The 15,473-nt window shown below is 37.3% G+C and overlaps 1 protein-coding gene across 4 annotated transcripts in view; it reads left to right on the top strand.

Moving 5' to 3' along the window:
- The window catches only part of FBXL13 (F-box and leucine rich repeat protein 13), a 78,655-nt gene that overhangs the window by 12,404 nt on the left and 50,778 nt on the right, over positions 1-15,473 (top strand). For 3 of the 4 annotated variants that reach the window (XM_415966.7, XM_040665770.2, XM_040665763.2), the window contains 4 exons: positions 228-337; positions 2,264-2,359; positions 9,438-9,533; positions 10,823-10,958. In XM_415966.7, coding sequence (XP_415966.5) covers positions 228-337; positions 2,264-2,359; positions 9,438-9,533; positions 10,823-10,958 — 438 coding nt within the window. The remainder of the gene's footprint in view (positions 1-227; positions 338-2,263; positions 2,360-9,437; positions 9,534-10,822; positions 10,959-15,473) is intronic. The other variant, XM_040665751.2, reaches the window with a different exon arrangement.

The following is a 15,473-nucleotide window of genomic DNA, read 5'->3' as shown; positions in this document are numbered from 1 at the left end:
CAATCAAACTCAAAATCCTATTGCAAAGGTGTTAGTTGTATCTCTTGTTGAGAGCTGTGACTTATTTCCTTACAAAAGCTGAACTGAATGGTTGTGTTTTTGTTGTTTTGGTTTTTTTTTTCTTTTTTCTTTTTTGAAATACAGTTCAGTAAATGGTCATTCATCTAAAGCATTTAAATGATACACTTCTTTTTACTTATCTTCAAACTGATTATTTATATTTTCAGTAGCAGCAAGCAGACTGCAAGATATCTTTAACAAAATAAATCTAAGTGCTGTCTTGAAAGCTTGGCATGCAGAGGCCCACAGTTCTTCAAAAACTAATGCATATTTTGCGGTAAGTAGTGGCATATTTTAAATATAAGCTCAGTGATTAACGATTACCTCCATTAACTCCAACTGTTACAGAAAAGCAGCTAAAGTATTATTAAATGAAGTAATTTACTGTACTACTGCTAATACTGATGTTTAGTAATAATGATGTTTGGGAAGCAGAACATAACCTCCGTGATCTAGATTATCATCACACGAACAGAAGTATAGTTATATCAAAAGCAGGAAAAAGAGTTGACTGTTGTTGTCTATTACCAGTGATGTCCCTGGCTTAGATCAGATTGCTGATGTCTTAGGAGCAATGTTACTCGCTGAGGTGATAATCAGCAGTGAGAATGCTTCTGGACCCCAGCCCCAGAATCCAGGAGGTGTATACGCATAAAGAGCAAGGAGAGTCCTCCGGAACCTTCTTCACACCCCAAAAGGATGGGGTAGCCACAATGGGGAATCACCTGAGAGTAGGCAGCACACGGACAGCCCAATATGCCCCACATTCCAACAGCCCTATCTAATATCTAAGAAATAGAGTCATACTTGTCATTTATGGGAAGATTTTTCCTGCCAAGGAAGAGCATGCTATAGTATGCTGTGATGCTCAGCAAGTACCGTGTGTGGAAGGAGAATGCTGAGAGTTGTAAGACCCTGTCTCAGCTGATAGCACGGAGATTCCAAAAATCATGCTCACACAGATAGAATTCTACTGTTTAGCTACTTTTGCTTCTCCACCTGTAGAAGGATTGGTCAGAATGGAAACAAACTTTTGACTATTTACCCACTGCTGGCTACCAGACACCAGTTGCCAGATCTTTTCTGGTGAAAGCCAATTTTCAGTCCGGATTCTTCTCTATTATCTCAAATTAGTTAGCTGACTCTTGCTTTTATATTTATTTCTTGTCCTTCCCATACTTTTGTTTTCTAGCTGGTATCTTAACATGCTTAAAAGTTTGCCTGTCTGTATTGCATGCACAAAAGATGTCCTGTTTCTGGGCTGTATCAGGGCATACTGAGGACATAACATTGTTGTAATTCTTTCCATTCATAGCAGCAGATACAAGGATTGATTTGATGTCCATAACTGAATCAGAATGCATATAACAGAAAGCATATAAATGAACCCAAGTATTTTGATTACTGTCAAATTTTGTATTGTGTACAGCATTACAAGCATTTTGGGTGCAATTATGTTGCCTAAATGTAGACTTCTGCTGTAACTCAATATGCCTTGGACATTGGGAAATACTTCTCCAAAAGAGTGGTCAGGTGCTGGAATGGGCTGCCCAGGGAGGTGGTGGAGTCACCGACCCTGGAGGTGTTCAAGGAACATTTAGATGTTGTGTTGAGGGACACAGTTTAGTGAGAACTGTTGGTGATGGGCAGACTGTTGGAATGGATGATCTCAGTGGTCATTTCCAACCTTGGTGATTCTGTGATTCTATGATCTCAGGCTAGACTGGACTAGACAGACCTCCAGCTCAGTGCCCCAGAAGTGCAAGAATCCTCTGTGAATCAGAAAGAGTGTTTCATATTGATCTTGCAGTATACGTTGTTGGATACAATAGAACAACAGAGAGATTTTTAGTAGTGATATCTTTTGAAGTCTTGTCTTAAAAATGTGCACGTTTGTGTCATGTTGTACATACAAACTAGTATTCACAATGTTTTAATTTGGAAGTGCAGATTATTTCCTGCTTTTCTATACTGCATTGCTGCAATGCAAAATCATGAGGTGTGCTCTAATATTGTAATTATTCTCAGTAATAGCAGTTAGAAATGTTCGCAGTTATGTAATTACATCTAATTATATTTAGTTAACTATATCTAATTTAGCAAATTTCCTTTTTTGATTATATTTCTGAATATTTAGAAACATTCAAAAGTTTGAACCTGCAGTTACTATAAAATTGTACTTCTCTTGTGCTATCTTTTTCAGAGCCTCGCAAAGGAAAGCCAGAAAGGCTTTTCTGATTCAAATGATCTTACCGTCAAACATAAAACATACCGTTTCCCAGAAAAAGCCTTATTGCAGGTTTGTGATTAAATAGAACACTTCTGACGTACTAATTAATTTTTATGTATATATATATATATATATTATGATATTTTTTATTTTACTTTTGTTGATATGCTTATGTGATGGAAACAAAGCATCCTTACTGCATTGTTCTAGCTGATTCAGTTTGAGCCAGGTGCAACCTCTGAAGGATAGAAGTATTCTTTGCTTTAATGTCAGGTGAGCATGTATTGCACACCTCATTCTAACATCCAGAAGCTTCTACAAACTAAGGAAGAACAAGAAATCGGGAAATTTGTCAGGGAGATGGGGGCTGGAACTTTTGAGAGAAGTAAAAGGATTTGTTTACAGTGGGTAGGAGCTCTTAACCCAAGCCTTGAAGATGATAAAAAGCAGTTTATTTTCTCAAAGATCAGACTGTATGGAGATTATGCAGCTCCGCAAGACTGCGTGAGCCCTGAAAGCAAGATGAGAGGAGGAGAATCTACTGCAAGGGCACAGCGAGTGGGGAGAGATTTCTCTCAAAACATTCTAAACCTGTTTGTTTAAATTTGTTTGTTTGTTGAAAAGGTTGCTTTGTTCATTATTTTTGTGCCTTTTCAAAATGTAGCTTGTTAATATACTAACTTCTAGAAAAGAAGGTAGTTCTACCCAGATGCAAGAAGCTCTAGATAAAAATGAGGCTTTGTCTTTAGACTGGTAAAAATGTGTATAATCAGTAGTGCTTAATCTGTAGCAATATTTAAGAAAAACAACAAAACTATTAGACATTGGACATAAGGCCTTCAGTTTTAGAGGACAGTTCAGCTACATTACAGTTTTGTTACTGTAAGTAATTGCTGTTGGGTGATATACTGTACCTGCAGGTAAAATGTTTTCTTCTGTAGCTTGTGTAGAGGCTCTTATTTGTCCTAGCATGTCTCTCTGCTAATTTAACACTGAGAAAACATTTAAGTGGTATTTCAGTAAAACACAGTGTGTTTTTCTTTTAAATATTGTGGACTATGGCGTATAGTGAACTCAGAATTTGTTTTTTGTCCAACAAAGCTTAAAACTCAAAAACAGATAATTATAATCGTGTGCCTAATGCCACTGAAGTCACAGGAAGCTTGAATCTGGAAGCCTTTGCTAAATCGTGTACATAGTTCTAGTGCTGTCATGCACGTACAACACAGGGAGACCTTACTCACCAAAAAACAACATACTTTGAGTCTTAGTGATGTCATTTGTATGATTTCCACTATCAGTGCATATGGTTTTCATGAACATGAGATTGGTTTATTTTGGCTAGGTCCATCAGCGGGTTCCATCTGTGCTATTTTCTTACTGTCTTATTCAGTAACCAGTGATTTTCTACAGTCAAATGATTCAGCCATGGGCCCCATCCAGTAGCAGTGATATCTCTCCTATAGAACATGGGAATCATAATACCCATACCTCTAATTTCTCAGACACTGATATGTTAAGGAAGAATCTCTAGTCTGAGCTCCTCTTCTGAAATAAAGAACTCAAAGGGAAATGTTTCCTCCCACAGAAGTGTAAAATCCAATAAAACAGAGGGAGAGATTAATTTTCAATATGAAAATTAAAATGAACAAAATTTGATCTACAGGGCCACATCCTAAGGTTTCATTTCCTAGTAAGATAATGTTACATGCCAAAATGATTATATATACTACAACAATATATAAAAGATAATATGATATAAGACATTATTACTGCATGTGTCCATACCTATGAGACTTTTCATAACCGTAAATAAGTAACTGATCAAATTTTCAGAAAGTCTGAGGTCTGCAGTAGCATTCTTTCTTCATTAAAAAACTCTGTGGTAACATAATATTTCTGTTAGTTCCATAATGAACAATATCAACAGTAGCCCTCCTTATTTCCAGTTTGAGAGGGAGTTGTTTCTTTCTTCTTAATCCTTTCGACATCCAAATCATGAGCTCAAAGTGTGTTATTCTTCTACCTCTTCTGTTTTGACTTAGAAGCACTTATCTCAAAGCAAAATTGATAGCAGTTACTTATGGCTTAAAGTTATTTACAGCTATATTGGACTGTGTATGTAAATCTCTGTCACAAAATGTGGGATTCAGAGACCTCAAAAACAAAATTCTATCAATAAGCTGGGCACTAAGTCAGCTGAGCAAGTACAGCCATTGGTGTGACATGCGAATAAGCAGCGTGGTGTAGCGGCTTTAGTCTGCCAACTGCATCTCACTTGAGAAATAAAATTATTGTTATTAATAGCTCAAACACGAAAGAATAGCTATTTATCATACAATGCCTCTAGTTCTTTGGAGAGGGTAACATTGATGGCACGTTCTTTTTCTTTGCTTATTTGCTGGGATACTTGAGGACAGGGTGGAGGAGTAGTGAAGACTCAGTCATGTGTGGGTGCTGCTGCTGCAAAGAATCAGATCTCACATACATAATATCTGTGCACACAAAAGCCATAATCCACACAAAAAATTCAAAGAGTGACAACTGTTGTGTGGTATGCAGCCATTCTTTTGGATTAATGCTATGGAACATCTGTAGAAATACAAAAAATAATATTTATCTTCTGCTTACATATAAAATTAATTTTATAGCCATTATAAATCAAATATACTGTTGACTGTTACCTCAGTGGCTTAGCAGAAAACGTTAATGCTTTCCACTTCTCATGCAATTCCAACTCTGAGGTCTGGATCTGAAAAGCAAGCTAGTTTGCCAGCCTAGACATTGGTCCCAACATAGAGAAGAATTTTATGTGCATTTGTGAGGGAAATCAAGTAGAAGATGAGAACAATACTGATTTTTAATAGGAAATAACAAGGTAAAAGAAAAAAAGTTGAATAATTTACACAGTTTTAACCCATATTTCTGTGATCCATATAGAAAGATGTAACTGTAGGAAGAATTATTTTTGTAATTATTTAAATAGTGTTTGCAAATCTAAAATCCAAAAGCAATGCTTAATAAAACTGTATTTCATAAAATCATAGAATCATCTGAGTTGGAAAGGACCCTTAGAGGTCCATCTAATCCAACTCCACTGCAATTAACAGAAACATAAAGCCAAATTACTTCTATCAATTGGATGAATTAAGATTCAGCCTCTGAATTTAAAATATATCCATACAGTGATGGTTCGGTATTGCTTAACTGTGATCAATCAAGTTTTCAGTATTCAAATTCCTCGGAATGTCAGGTTTGCTGAGGATCATGGACCTGCCACTGTAGTTGGAGGGAAACTGTCTCTTTTACCCCTCATTCTCATTCACTCATTCTTGCCCCAGCACCGTTCTCCCCTTTGTGTTCATTACAGTCATTTATATGACTTCGTAGTGAACTGCATTGGGAAACAAATCTGTTCGAAAAAAAAGCCCTTTTCTCCTTCTACAGAATCAATTGGTTCAGTTCCTCAGTACAGCTGCACAAGCACTTACCTGGTACAGGGGAAGAGATGGAGAATGAGTGGTGGGGAAATGGGTGAAGGGGTGAATCTGCGTCATATGGCAGCAGCTGCAGCTTTTGCTGATGGAAAAGTGTCGAACTACAGTGTGCCTAACCTAAGCTTATTGGGATCCATCACTGAGGCATTTCTTAGAGATGAGGCACGCTGAGCTGTAGTGGGCTGTTCTGTGATGCATGGGAGCACAGCTGTAATACATCTTTCTGAGTGCTACCCCAACTGAAGCTGTGACGCAGGGGAAAGGAGCCAATTCTCTCAGATTGTTTTGGTGTAGTGAGGGTTAAGGACTGGAATGAACATATACAGAGATATGGAGGCATTCCAGCTAAGTATGCCTAGATGTGGCTTGGAAGTGTGAGGCATTGGGTCGCACCTCTTGCAGGTTGTCTTAGAGCACATATGGGAGGACAGGTGGAGACAGCTGTGCTGGTAGTACTTTTGCAAGTATTTTTTGTGTATGTGATATGAAATAAATGATACAAGCTATTACATAAGTGCTCTTGAAGGTGCCTGTGCCAAAAAATAATGGCTTTATTTATGTGCAAATTGCACCAGGAACAAAAACTGTTACAGAAGAGCTGGGAGCTGTCCAGATACATTGAGAACTGTTGCTATGGAGATAGAACACCAAATCCTTCTAATTTAAATGATTCCATTTTGTATTAAAAAAAAAAAATAAACATAAAAAATACAGCTTTCTTGTTCCAGAGAGAAGTGCAAACCTGTATTTCTGTCACCTAGTTATTCTTTCTTCAGCTGCCACTCTTTTATTCAGTGCAGTTAAGTACAGAAAGAACTGTTCTGTTTATTAGCAACAGTTTCCAATTGCTGAGTATCTGTGACCATTTGCTGCAGAAAGGCAGAGAACTCTTTCCCTGCTTCCACAAATCCTCCTGTTCTCTTTTGATAGATCCATTTGCTAGATACAATCTCATTTAACAAGAGGTTTTTATTGGGTACCGTCTCCACCAGCCTCTGGTCATTAGTTTGGGCGTCTTCCTTAAAAGCAGTAGATAAGCTCCAGCAGGGGAGGAAACAGCCAAGGCGAGACATAGTTATTGAATTTTGACATTAGATCTCAGCAATTTCCATTCATACTAAGATGGTCAGATCCTTCGTATTCAATAATATCTTTATTCTCTGTTCCACTTTGGTAGCTTCCATAGAAATTGTGCTTAAGCATTCACAGGCTCTGGAAAATAAAGCATGCTTGAGCTTCTCGATGTTTTGGAACTTATGAGGAGACATTACTGTATCTAACACCACAGATGTATTTGTCAGTGGATCATTTGAAAACCACAGATTATTTTAGTAATAATCCTTTTTAGTATGCTATTATTTAGTGCAACTTTCTGTTCTGCTCCCATGATAAAAAAAAAAGCCTTGTCAGCTTATACTTGATGCTGGGATAAAATCTGTGTTCACAGCCATCTGGAAATCATTTGCTTTCTAAATGTCATCGTTTTATGACACAGTTTCCTAAGAACATCACTGCTATGACTGTACCCTAATGCTGAATTACTGACAGAAAATTATTGCTCTGCTTTAGGGCTGTAATAGTGGTCTTGACTTTACATGAAATAGATGCTTCAGTGGATCATTTCAGAACTGACAATTCATAAGGTTGAAAAGTACCAAATCAAAAGTTTGCTTTTGTTCTTAGGCAGTAAAACTAAGCCCTAGTAATAAATAATAATAAACAATTCATTTTTTTCAAATACTTCTTGTGAGCTGTATCAAAATTCCTTAGAGTTTTAAGCTAGGCTGAATTTTGAAGTTAAGGAAATAATCCACATGAAACAGAAGTCTGTGATGGGTCCAACTGTACTTATTGTGGGATTCAAGTCTTTGAAGGTATGGACATATACAGAAGGAATTTACTATTCAAAAGGGGCTGCGTATTTCTGTAGCTTTTTTTTTTCTTCTTCTTAGAAACAAACCTTATAAGTGCCTAACTGCATTCTGAATCACATAAATATCTTGAGAATTAGTATGGCTGTATTAAGCAAAGCTTTGTACTTGAGTTCCTCCATGCAGAAAAAATGACATCCACTGACATTCACTGTCACTTCTGAGTGTTTCTGGAGACCAAACAATGGATGTGAGCACAGTGAGGTGGTGAGTGGTGCATTTCAGCGGTGGTGACAGTGATAGTGGGTCACCTCCACCGGTGCAAATGTTTACAAGTATGGCATGCATGCTGTTGTTCATCAGTGTTGAACTTGCACAGCTAATAGTGGTGACTATGTTGAAAAATAGTGTTTTTTTGGTGAGAATTGTCTCTATTAAATAGTGTTATTGTGCTCTTTGTATCTGTTGTGGTTTCCATGGAAACAAATAGGAGGCATTACTTTCAGAGAGACCTACATTATTGGGTAGTTATGAAAGTAATTATTTACATTACAGGCATAAATCTTTCTTTACATAAAAGTTGCTTAAGGAAAAATTGCATTTTTCTTTCATGTGCATTTTTTCTTACTATGCTTCTTTCAGCATAGTTTCTTGGTTTCTTTTTCATACTTTCAACTGAACATTTTATACAGTAAGTTTCATTTCAGATATTTTACTGCATTTTGGCATATGGTGTAGTACTTCAGTTCTGCAAATGATTAGGGTTGTGGGTGTTTTTACTATGTAAATCATAGAATGGCTTGGGTTGGAAGGGGCCTCAAGGATCATCAAGCACCAACCCCCCTGCCACATGCGGAGCTGTCAACCTCTGTATCTAATATTAGACCAGGCTGCCCAGGGCCCCATCCAACCTGGCCTTGAACACCTCCAGGAACGAGGCATCCACAACCTCTCTGGGCAGCCAATTCCAGCACCTCGCCACTCTCTCTGTGAAGAACTTCTCCCTGACATCCATTCTAAACCCTCCCTCGTGCTGTCTTATGTAATATTCAGTATATGGTCTTACTCTGAATCTTAAGTGCATTTTGTATTTTCAGATGATTAGAATATAATACATATTTTCTTCTGTAGCAAAGGTATTAAATTTTACCATATTTTCTCTCATTTTGTTTATTTAGTTTCTTCTAAACTGAAACATTAGTATTATATTGGCAGAAATACTGTTTGGTACTTGGCCTTAAAATGACAGGTGAAAAGCTATAGAAAGAGATTGCCAAATGCAATTTACTTTCAGTCTCTTATGGCTTGAGTTTGCTGTATCCAGTATTATCTATCTATCAGGGCAAGATCTTTCTGGAATAATTAGCTGCCACAATTATTTAATGTTTCAGAATGGTGCTTGTGGTAACAATATTTTACATGCTAAACTATCAGTATAGATTTTACAAGTGTTGTTTTAATGTAGATGAAATGAAACAGCTGACACTCCATGGAAAAACATCAGTTTAGAACCTCATACCCATCTTTCTCCATCACAGTTTTTGATTAAAGACATCTTTTCATATCCTTTGTTAAGCCTGTTCATAAGAGCAATTAGTGACATTCCGCCCACATTTAATGTGTGTTAAAGAGCTAAAGAATACTAAGAATTATTTAGTTTGAAAATAGCTCCTGGTTGTTTTTCTTCTTTTTAGAATAGATGTACGTGTATCATTTACTGAAGCTGTGCTTCCTAATGAATAGCTTTCAATATCATGTTTGTCTGTTTTTCCGACCTAGATTTTCCACTATGTAAATTTAGTCGATCTAGCAAGATGTGCTCAAGTTAGCCAAACCTGGATGCTACTAACTCAGAACAGTTCGTTATGGAGTGATGTAAGTAAGAAGATAATTTTCAATATTTTATTGTAATTTTATTTACTTTTTGAAAAGAATGTGAAAAGGAGGCAGATTATTTTAAGAATGCTAAGGACCTAGGATATAAATTTCATCCCACAATTTGACCTATTCTACTTGGCTTTATGAAAAAAAAGTTGGAGCAACTGAGACAAAGTTGTTTGTGCAATGTCATTATGAAACCAGTGGAACTGAAAGGACAATTGGCCGCTAATTCTTGGCTACAGTCCACTAAATTTAGGCTGTTAGGTGAAGTGTCATAAGCTCCATCAGTCGTCTGAGCAGCTGCTTACATTTCCTACTTTCTGCTTCAGGGCAGCTGCCTGTTGTCTGTGTGAGGTGGTTTTTTTTTAACTGAACTTGTGATGTGTTTTATTTTGTGTATATTTTGCAAAGTGCCTGCTCAAATTTGAAGCACCAGCACCTAAAAGACACTGCAGTGCTCAGCTTCTAGGAGCACATAGCCTTTATTTAGTCTAGTCTTAAATTACTGTGATGACTTCATAGTCTGAATGAAAAATATTAAAATTTCTGTTAATTTTAATGTAAGAAGAACAAAATCCTAATAAAGAAGAGGAGAAAATTCTGAACTCCTGTCTTTCTGACCTGGTAACATCTTCCAAGTTATTATACACAATACTTCCAAGTACTATACACAAAAAACGGTGATTAATTTATTGAAGTATTTGGGTAACAAGTATGTATTATAAAATATACAACAAGCAGATGTAGTGTAGGTGTAGTAGATTCTACAAAAAGGGAAGAAAATCTTTCTTTTTTTTTTATGAAAAGACATGGAAAAGTCTCCTCAAAAAAAAAAAAAAAAAAAAAAAAGAGATGTTTCTTAAACTTTTTAAATGTTGGCTTTCCCACTATTATTTGAAACACTTAGTAGTCATACTGTTAAATCAATTTTTAGCATTTTTTAAAAACTTCTTCAGCTTGAACTTTTGATAAATACTACAAAATATAATGTTTTTAGTCATTGATCTAGTTATCCCTAGCCTGCAGCTTAAATCAATAAAGGATTCTTCTGCTAAAACTGAGATAACAGATTGCCACTTCTTGATACCTTGATATATCAGTGGGCCAGTAATTAGGAAAAAAAATCTTAAACAGCATTAGGACTTTTTGCATCTTAAAGACAAAAGATAAAGTAACAATTCAACTTCCTATTTTTATTATTGATTTTCATAATTATGTATATTTTGCATATGCACACATATATTTATAGTACTGAATTATATATGAATTCCTTAAATTTTTAGATCAATTTTTCATCAGTAAAGCATAAAGTTCAGGACAAAATAGTAGTAAATATATTGCAGAAGTGGCGTCCTTGTGTACTGCGCTTGAACCTTCGAGGTTGCTATTCTCTTCACTGGCCAAGCTTTAAATGCATCAGTAAGTACTATGCACACTTATATGTATTTATTTATTTTCACTCTTTCTTTAAATTAAGTCTTCACTTTAGCTCATCTCATTTTGCAGCCTGTTTTCTTTTCTAGAGGTCAAGTCATAATGAAATAATTGAGTATGGGATCTGTAAAATTAATTTAAATTTATCCCCTTTCCCTCACCACAATCTGTAAGCCCAGAACTATCCAAATGACTGAATATCACTAGAATGTCACAGGGTGGTTTCCATTATGTGTGAAATGCTGTAACATGAAAATAAGACTGAAATGCAAATGTATGCTTGAATATATCAGAGTGCCAGAATCCAGCTACACTGAGATAACAGAATTGCAGAATCTCAGGTTGGCTGAGGTTAGCAGGGACCTCTGAGTCCATCTGGCCCAACCCCTGCCCAAAAAGGGACACCCAGAGCAGAGTGCCCATGGCCACATCCAGTAGAGATGTTTTCCAGCTGTGTGGCCCCCAGCATGTCCTGGTTCCTGGGGTTGTTCCTCTCCAGGTGCATGATTTTGCACTTCTCCTTGCTGCACTTCATCACATTCTTGCCAGCCTCTTTCTCCAGACTCTCAAGGCCCCTCTGGATGGCAGCACAGTTCTCTGTTGTATACTTGGGGAGGAGAAGCTAAAGAGCTGTCTGATGGAAAGGGACCTTGGTGTATCAATGGCAGTCGGCTGAATATGAGCCAGCAGTGTGCACAAGTGGCCAAGAAAGCCAATGGCATCCTGGCTTGTTTCAGGAATGGTGTGGTGAGCAGGACTAGGGAAGTCATCCTGCCCCTGTACTGAGCACTGGTGAGGCCCCACCTCGAGTACTGTGTTCAGTTTTGGGCATCTCAGTACAGAAAGGACATGGAGGTGCTGGAGCAGATCCAAAGAAGGGCAACAAGGCTTGTGAAGGGTTTGGACAATATGCCCTATTGTGAGGAGTGACTGAAGGAACTGGGGATGTTTAGTCTGGGGAAAAGGAGGCTGAGGGGAGACCTTATTCCTCTCTTCCAATATCTGAAAGGTGCTTACAGTGAGAGCGGGGCTGGCCTCTTCTCACTGCTGACAGGTGACAGGACAAGGGCAAGTGTCCTTAAGTTGCACCAGGGCAAGCTTGGGTTGGATGTCAGGAAAAACTTCTTTACAGAAAGGGTTGTTAAACACTGGAATAGGCTCCCCAGGGAGGTGGTTGAGTCACCATCCCTGGACGTGTTTAAAAACCATTTGGATGCGGTGCTCAGGGACATGATTTAGCAAAGGGTTGTTAGTTAGGGTAGTACGGTTAGGTTGTGGTTGGACTTGAAGACCTTTGCGGTCTTTTCCAACCTGAGTGATTCTATGATTATACCAAAGTTCACATGATAACTATGTAACAACTTAAAGTCAAGGTCAGGAGATGCAGTTCAGGGGAATTTTTGATTCCTCAAATAAATTACTTTTTTTACCCCAAAGAAATGAAAAACAGATGCATAAATATCCACAATACCTAATTATAATTCCTTGGCACTTTGTAAAAAAAATTTGCCTACCAGTCATTCAAAATCAACCAGAAAACATGCATGGTGTCTGTATAGATAATGTATTTTGCTGACAGAAAACCCATGGAGAATCATGATTTTAGAAATAATATTAGTTTCTTCAGAACAAGATTAAATTGATAGACTTGTGAATCTATGTATATTGCATAGCATTGCCAACTTTGGAGGACAAATATCTCAACCATCAATATTTTAGAAACAGATTTGGATTGTTTTTGTCCATCATTATTTTTTAATTCCTCCTACTCTGTTTACAGAGTAGTACAATTCTGGCTCTTTCTGCAGGATCTGTTACCGCTGAAACTGTATGGAAAGAGTTCATCCTTGTGCCACTTAGAGACGATAACTGCTGAAAATCTTTTAGGGAGGTGGCTGTGGAATATTTACAATACACTACACTTATGACAGTTTAAGATCAAGTCAAATTTTGTCTACCCTAAATCTTCAAATGTATTTTTCTAGACTAAAAGAAACTGAGAATCTCAGAGTTGGCCAAGATAATAATGTTGTGCTCGAACCTTCGTGCAGATAACAGGTACTTGATTCTGTGGCCCAAAGAGTTCCTCTGGATGTGGAAAAATATCTTATTCCTTCCTGATAATATATGGAGGGGTACATATGATCATGTGATCAGAGGTTAATTCTCTTTGTGATAGCATTTTACAATAATTTCAGGCCAGTCATCTTTTTCCCAGGGCAGCTGATGGCTCCACTAAGCAAGGTAAGTGGGCAGGAAAAAAAAAAGCCTTTATGATCAGTGTTAAAGGTTCAGTACTAGCTGTGAAAGTGTGCTTGGTTCACTAGGAGTTACCTGCATCCTTACCACTACTCAGCTATTTCATCATGAATAGTGTTAAAACATCTTTATAGTGTTTCCATGGGAAAAGTAAGTCCTCTGTTACAACTGGGCAAAACCCAAAGGGATGTTTTTCATTCCCCTTTCCTTCAGTGTTTCTCTAACAGTGGAGTATTACCAACTGACTCTTTCCTAGCCTATGCTTTAATTGAATGCATATGAATTAAAAAAAAAAGGAAAGGAAAATGTTTCTATTTTCCAAAAAAGTGTATTTTGATGTTTTGAGACTACAGTGCATTTATTATTCTATCAGATAATACATTATTTAGATTGTTGATTTCAGTGTGTTTTCTTTTCCTTTAGAGAGTGATTGTGTAATTGTGGATGAGAACAATTTTCTCTCTAGAGTTGTGATGGAAAAGAACAGTTGGCCAGGAATAAAAAAAATATTTGATCATGGTTTTGGCTTTTAAATCAGAGGGTAGAATAACATTCTTGATGATATCAGCATGCAAGTTACTTAGTAAACTAATTGCTTTAAATATTATAATAAACTTTGGCAGATAATAAAGCCAGAAAGCCAAAATGAATTATACAGAGCCACATTGTTTCCCTTCTGGGCACTGGACTTTGAAATGTTGCATCTTTTTATGATGTTGTTTTCCTTATGCATTTGAGTACAAAACTAAACCATAGTAGGGTTAATTGCGTGACATTTCCTACACTCTAACATTTGCTTTCCAGAGTGTCTTCTGGAAAACATGTCCATTAGTATCCTATAGTAATATATTCTTTTAAATTTTGTGTATCATTTCTGAGTTCTCTGTGAGTTAAAAATATTGTTTCATACTTTGCATATATGAACTAATTCTTTAGTGCTTGTCAGAAGAAAGATGGATCTGTTTGGTTTTTTTTTCAGTGAAGTTTTCACAAAGAGAATTACAGAACTTCTCTTATTCTATTGCTATTTTAGGACACTGAGCTATTGTTAATGTGTGTGTTGATATAAATCTAGAATTTCATGGCATTGCAGTTGTTCACAAATGTACATGTTACCAAAAAGCAATGACATGAGTAAGGAGTGGCTGTAAAGTGAGGGATATTTCTCTCTGCTAAAAGGGATTATAAAAGTCTGGTAGACAGACATGATCAGATTTTTTTAGTTGAATATCTGATTGTGAGTCTATACATTAACTTTGAAAATTTGCAGGTTATATGTTTCATAGAGTCACAGAATCATAGAATGATTTGTGTTGGAAAAAACCTTTCAGATAATCTAGTTCCAACCCCCTGCTGTAAACTGGGACACCTCCCGCTAAACCAAGCTGCTCACAGCCCCATCCAGCCTGGTCTTGAACAGTGTCTTACCACCCTCCAATTTCTTTCTAATGTCTGGTCTAAATCTGCTCTCTTCCAGTTTAAAGCCGTTTTCCCTCATCCTGTCGCTACATGCACTCATAACTGAGTTGACTGAGAATGAAGTCACAAATAAACAAAAAAACTGATGACTTTTTCAGCATTTTTGAAATCTATTCTCAACTTCCTTCATCAGAATGAAAAGCACAGTTGCATATGCACAGAATCATAGAATCATAGAATTACTCAGGTTGGAAAGGACCTCAAAGAACATCAAGTCCAACTGCAGCCTAACCATAGTACCGTAACTCTAACAACCTTCCGCTAAATCATATCTCTGAGCACCGCATCCAAACAGCTCTTAAACACATCCAGGGATGGTACTCAACCACCTCCCTGGGGAGCCTACTCCAGTGTTTAACCACCCTTTCTATAAAGAAGTGTTTCCTAACGTCCAACCTAAACTTGCCTTGGCGCAACTTGAGGCCATTTCCCCTCGTCTTGTCACCTGTCAGCAGTGAGAAGAGACCTACCTCAATCTCACTGTAAACACCTTTCAGGTACTGGAAGAGAGTAATAAGACCTCCCCTCAGCCTCCTCTTCCCCAGACTAAACAGCCCCAGCTTCCTCAACCTCTCCTCATAGGGCTGATTTTCCAAGCCCTTCACTAGCCTCGTTGCCCTTCTCTGGACCTGCTCCAGTACCTCCATGTCCTTGTACTGAGGTGCCCAAAACTGAACACAGTACTCAAAAGCCACAATTTCTTCCATTAAAAATCACTAATACTGATCATACGGCCTATTTAATGCCATTCTTTTGAAGCTC

This window comes from Gallus gallus, chromosome 1 (assembly GCF_016699485.2).
Source record: "Gallus gallus isolate bGalGal1 chromosome 1, bGalGal1.mat.broiler.GRCg7b, whole genome shotgun sequence".
Taxonomy (NCBI): Eukaryota; Metazoa; Chordata; class Aves; order Galliformes; family Phasianidae; genus Gallus; species Gallus gallus.
This window is presented reverse-complemented; position numbering and strand designations above follow the sequence as displayed.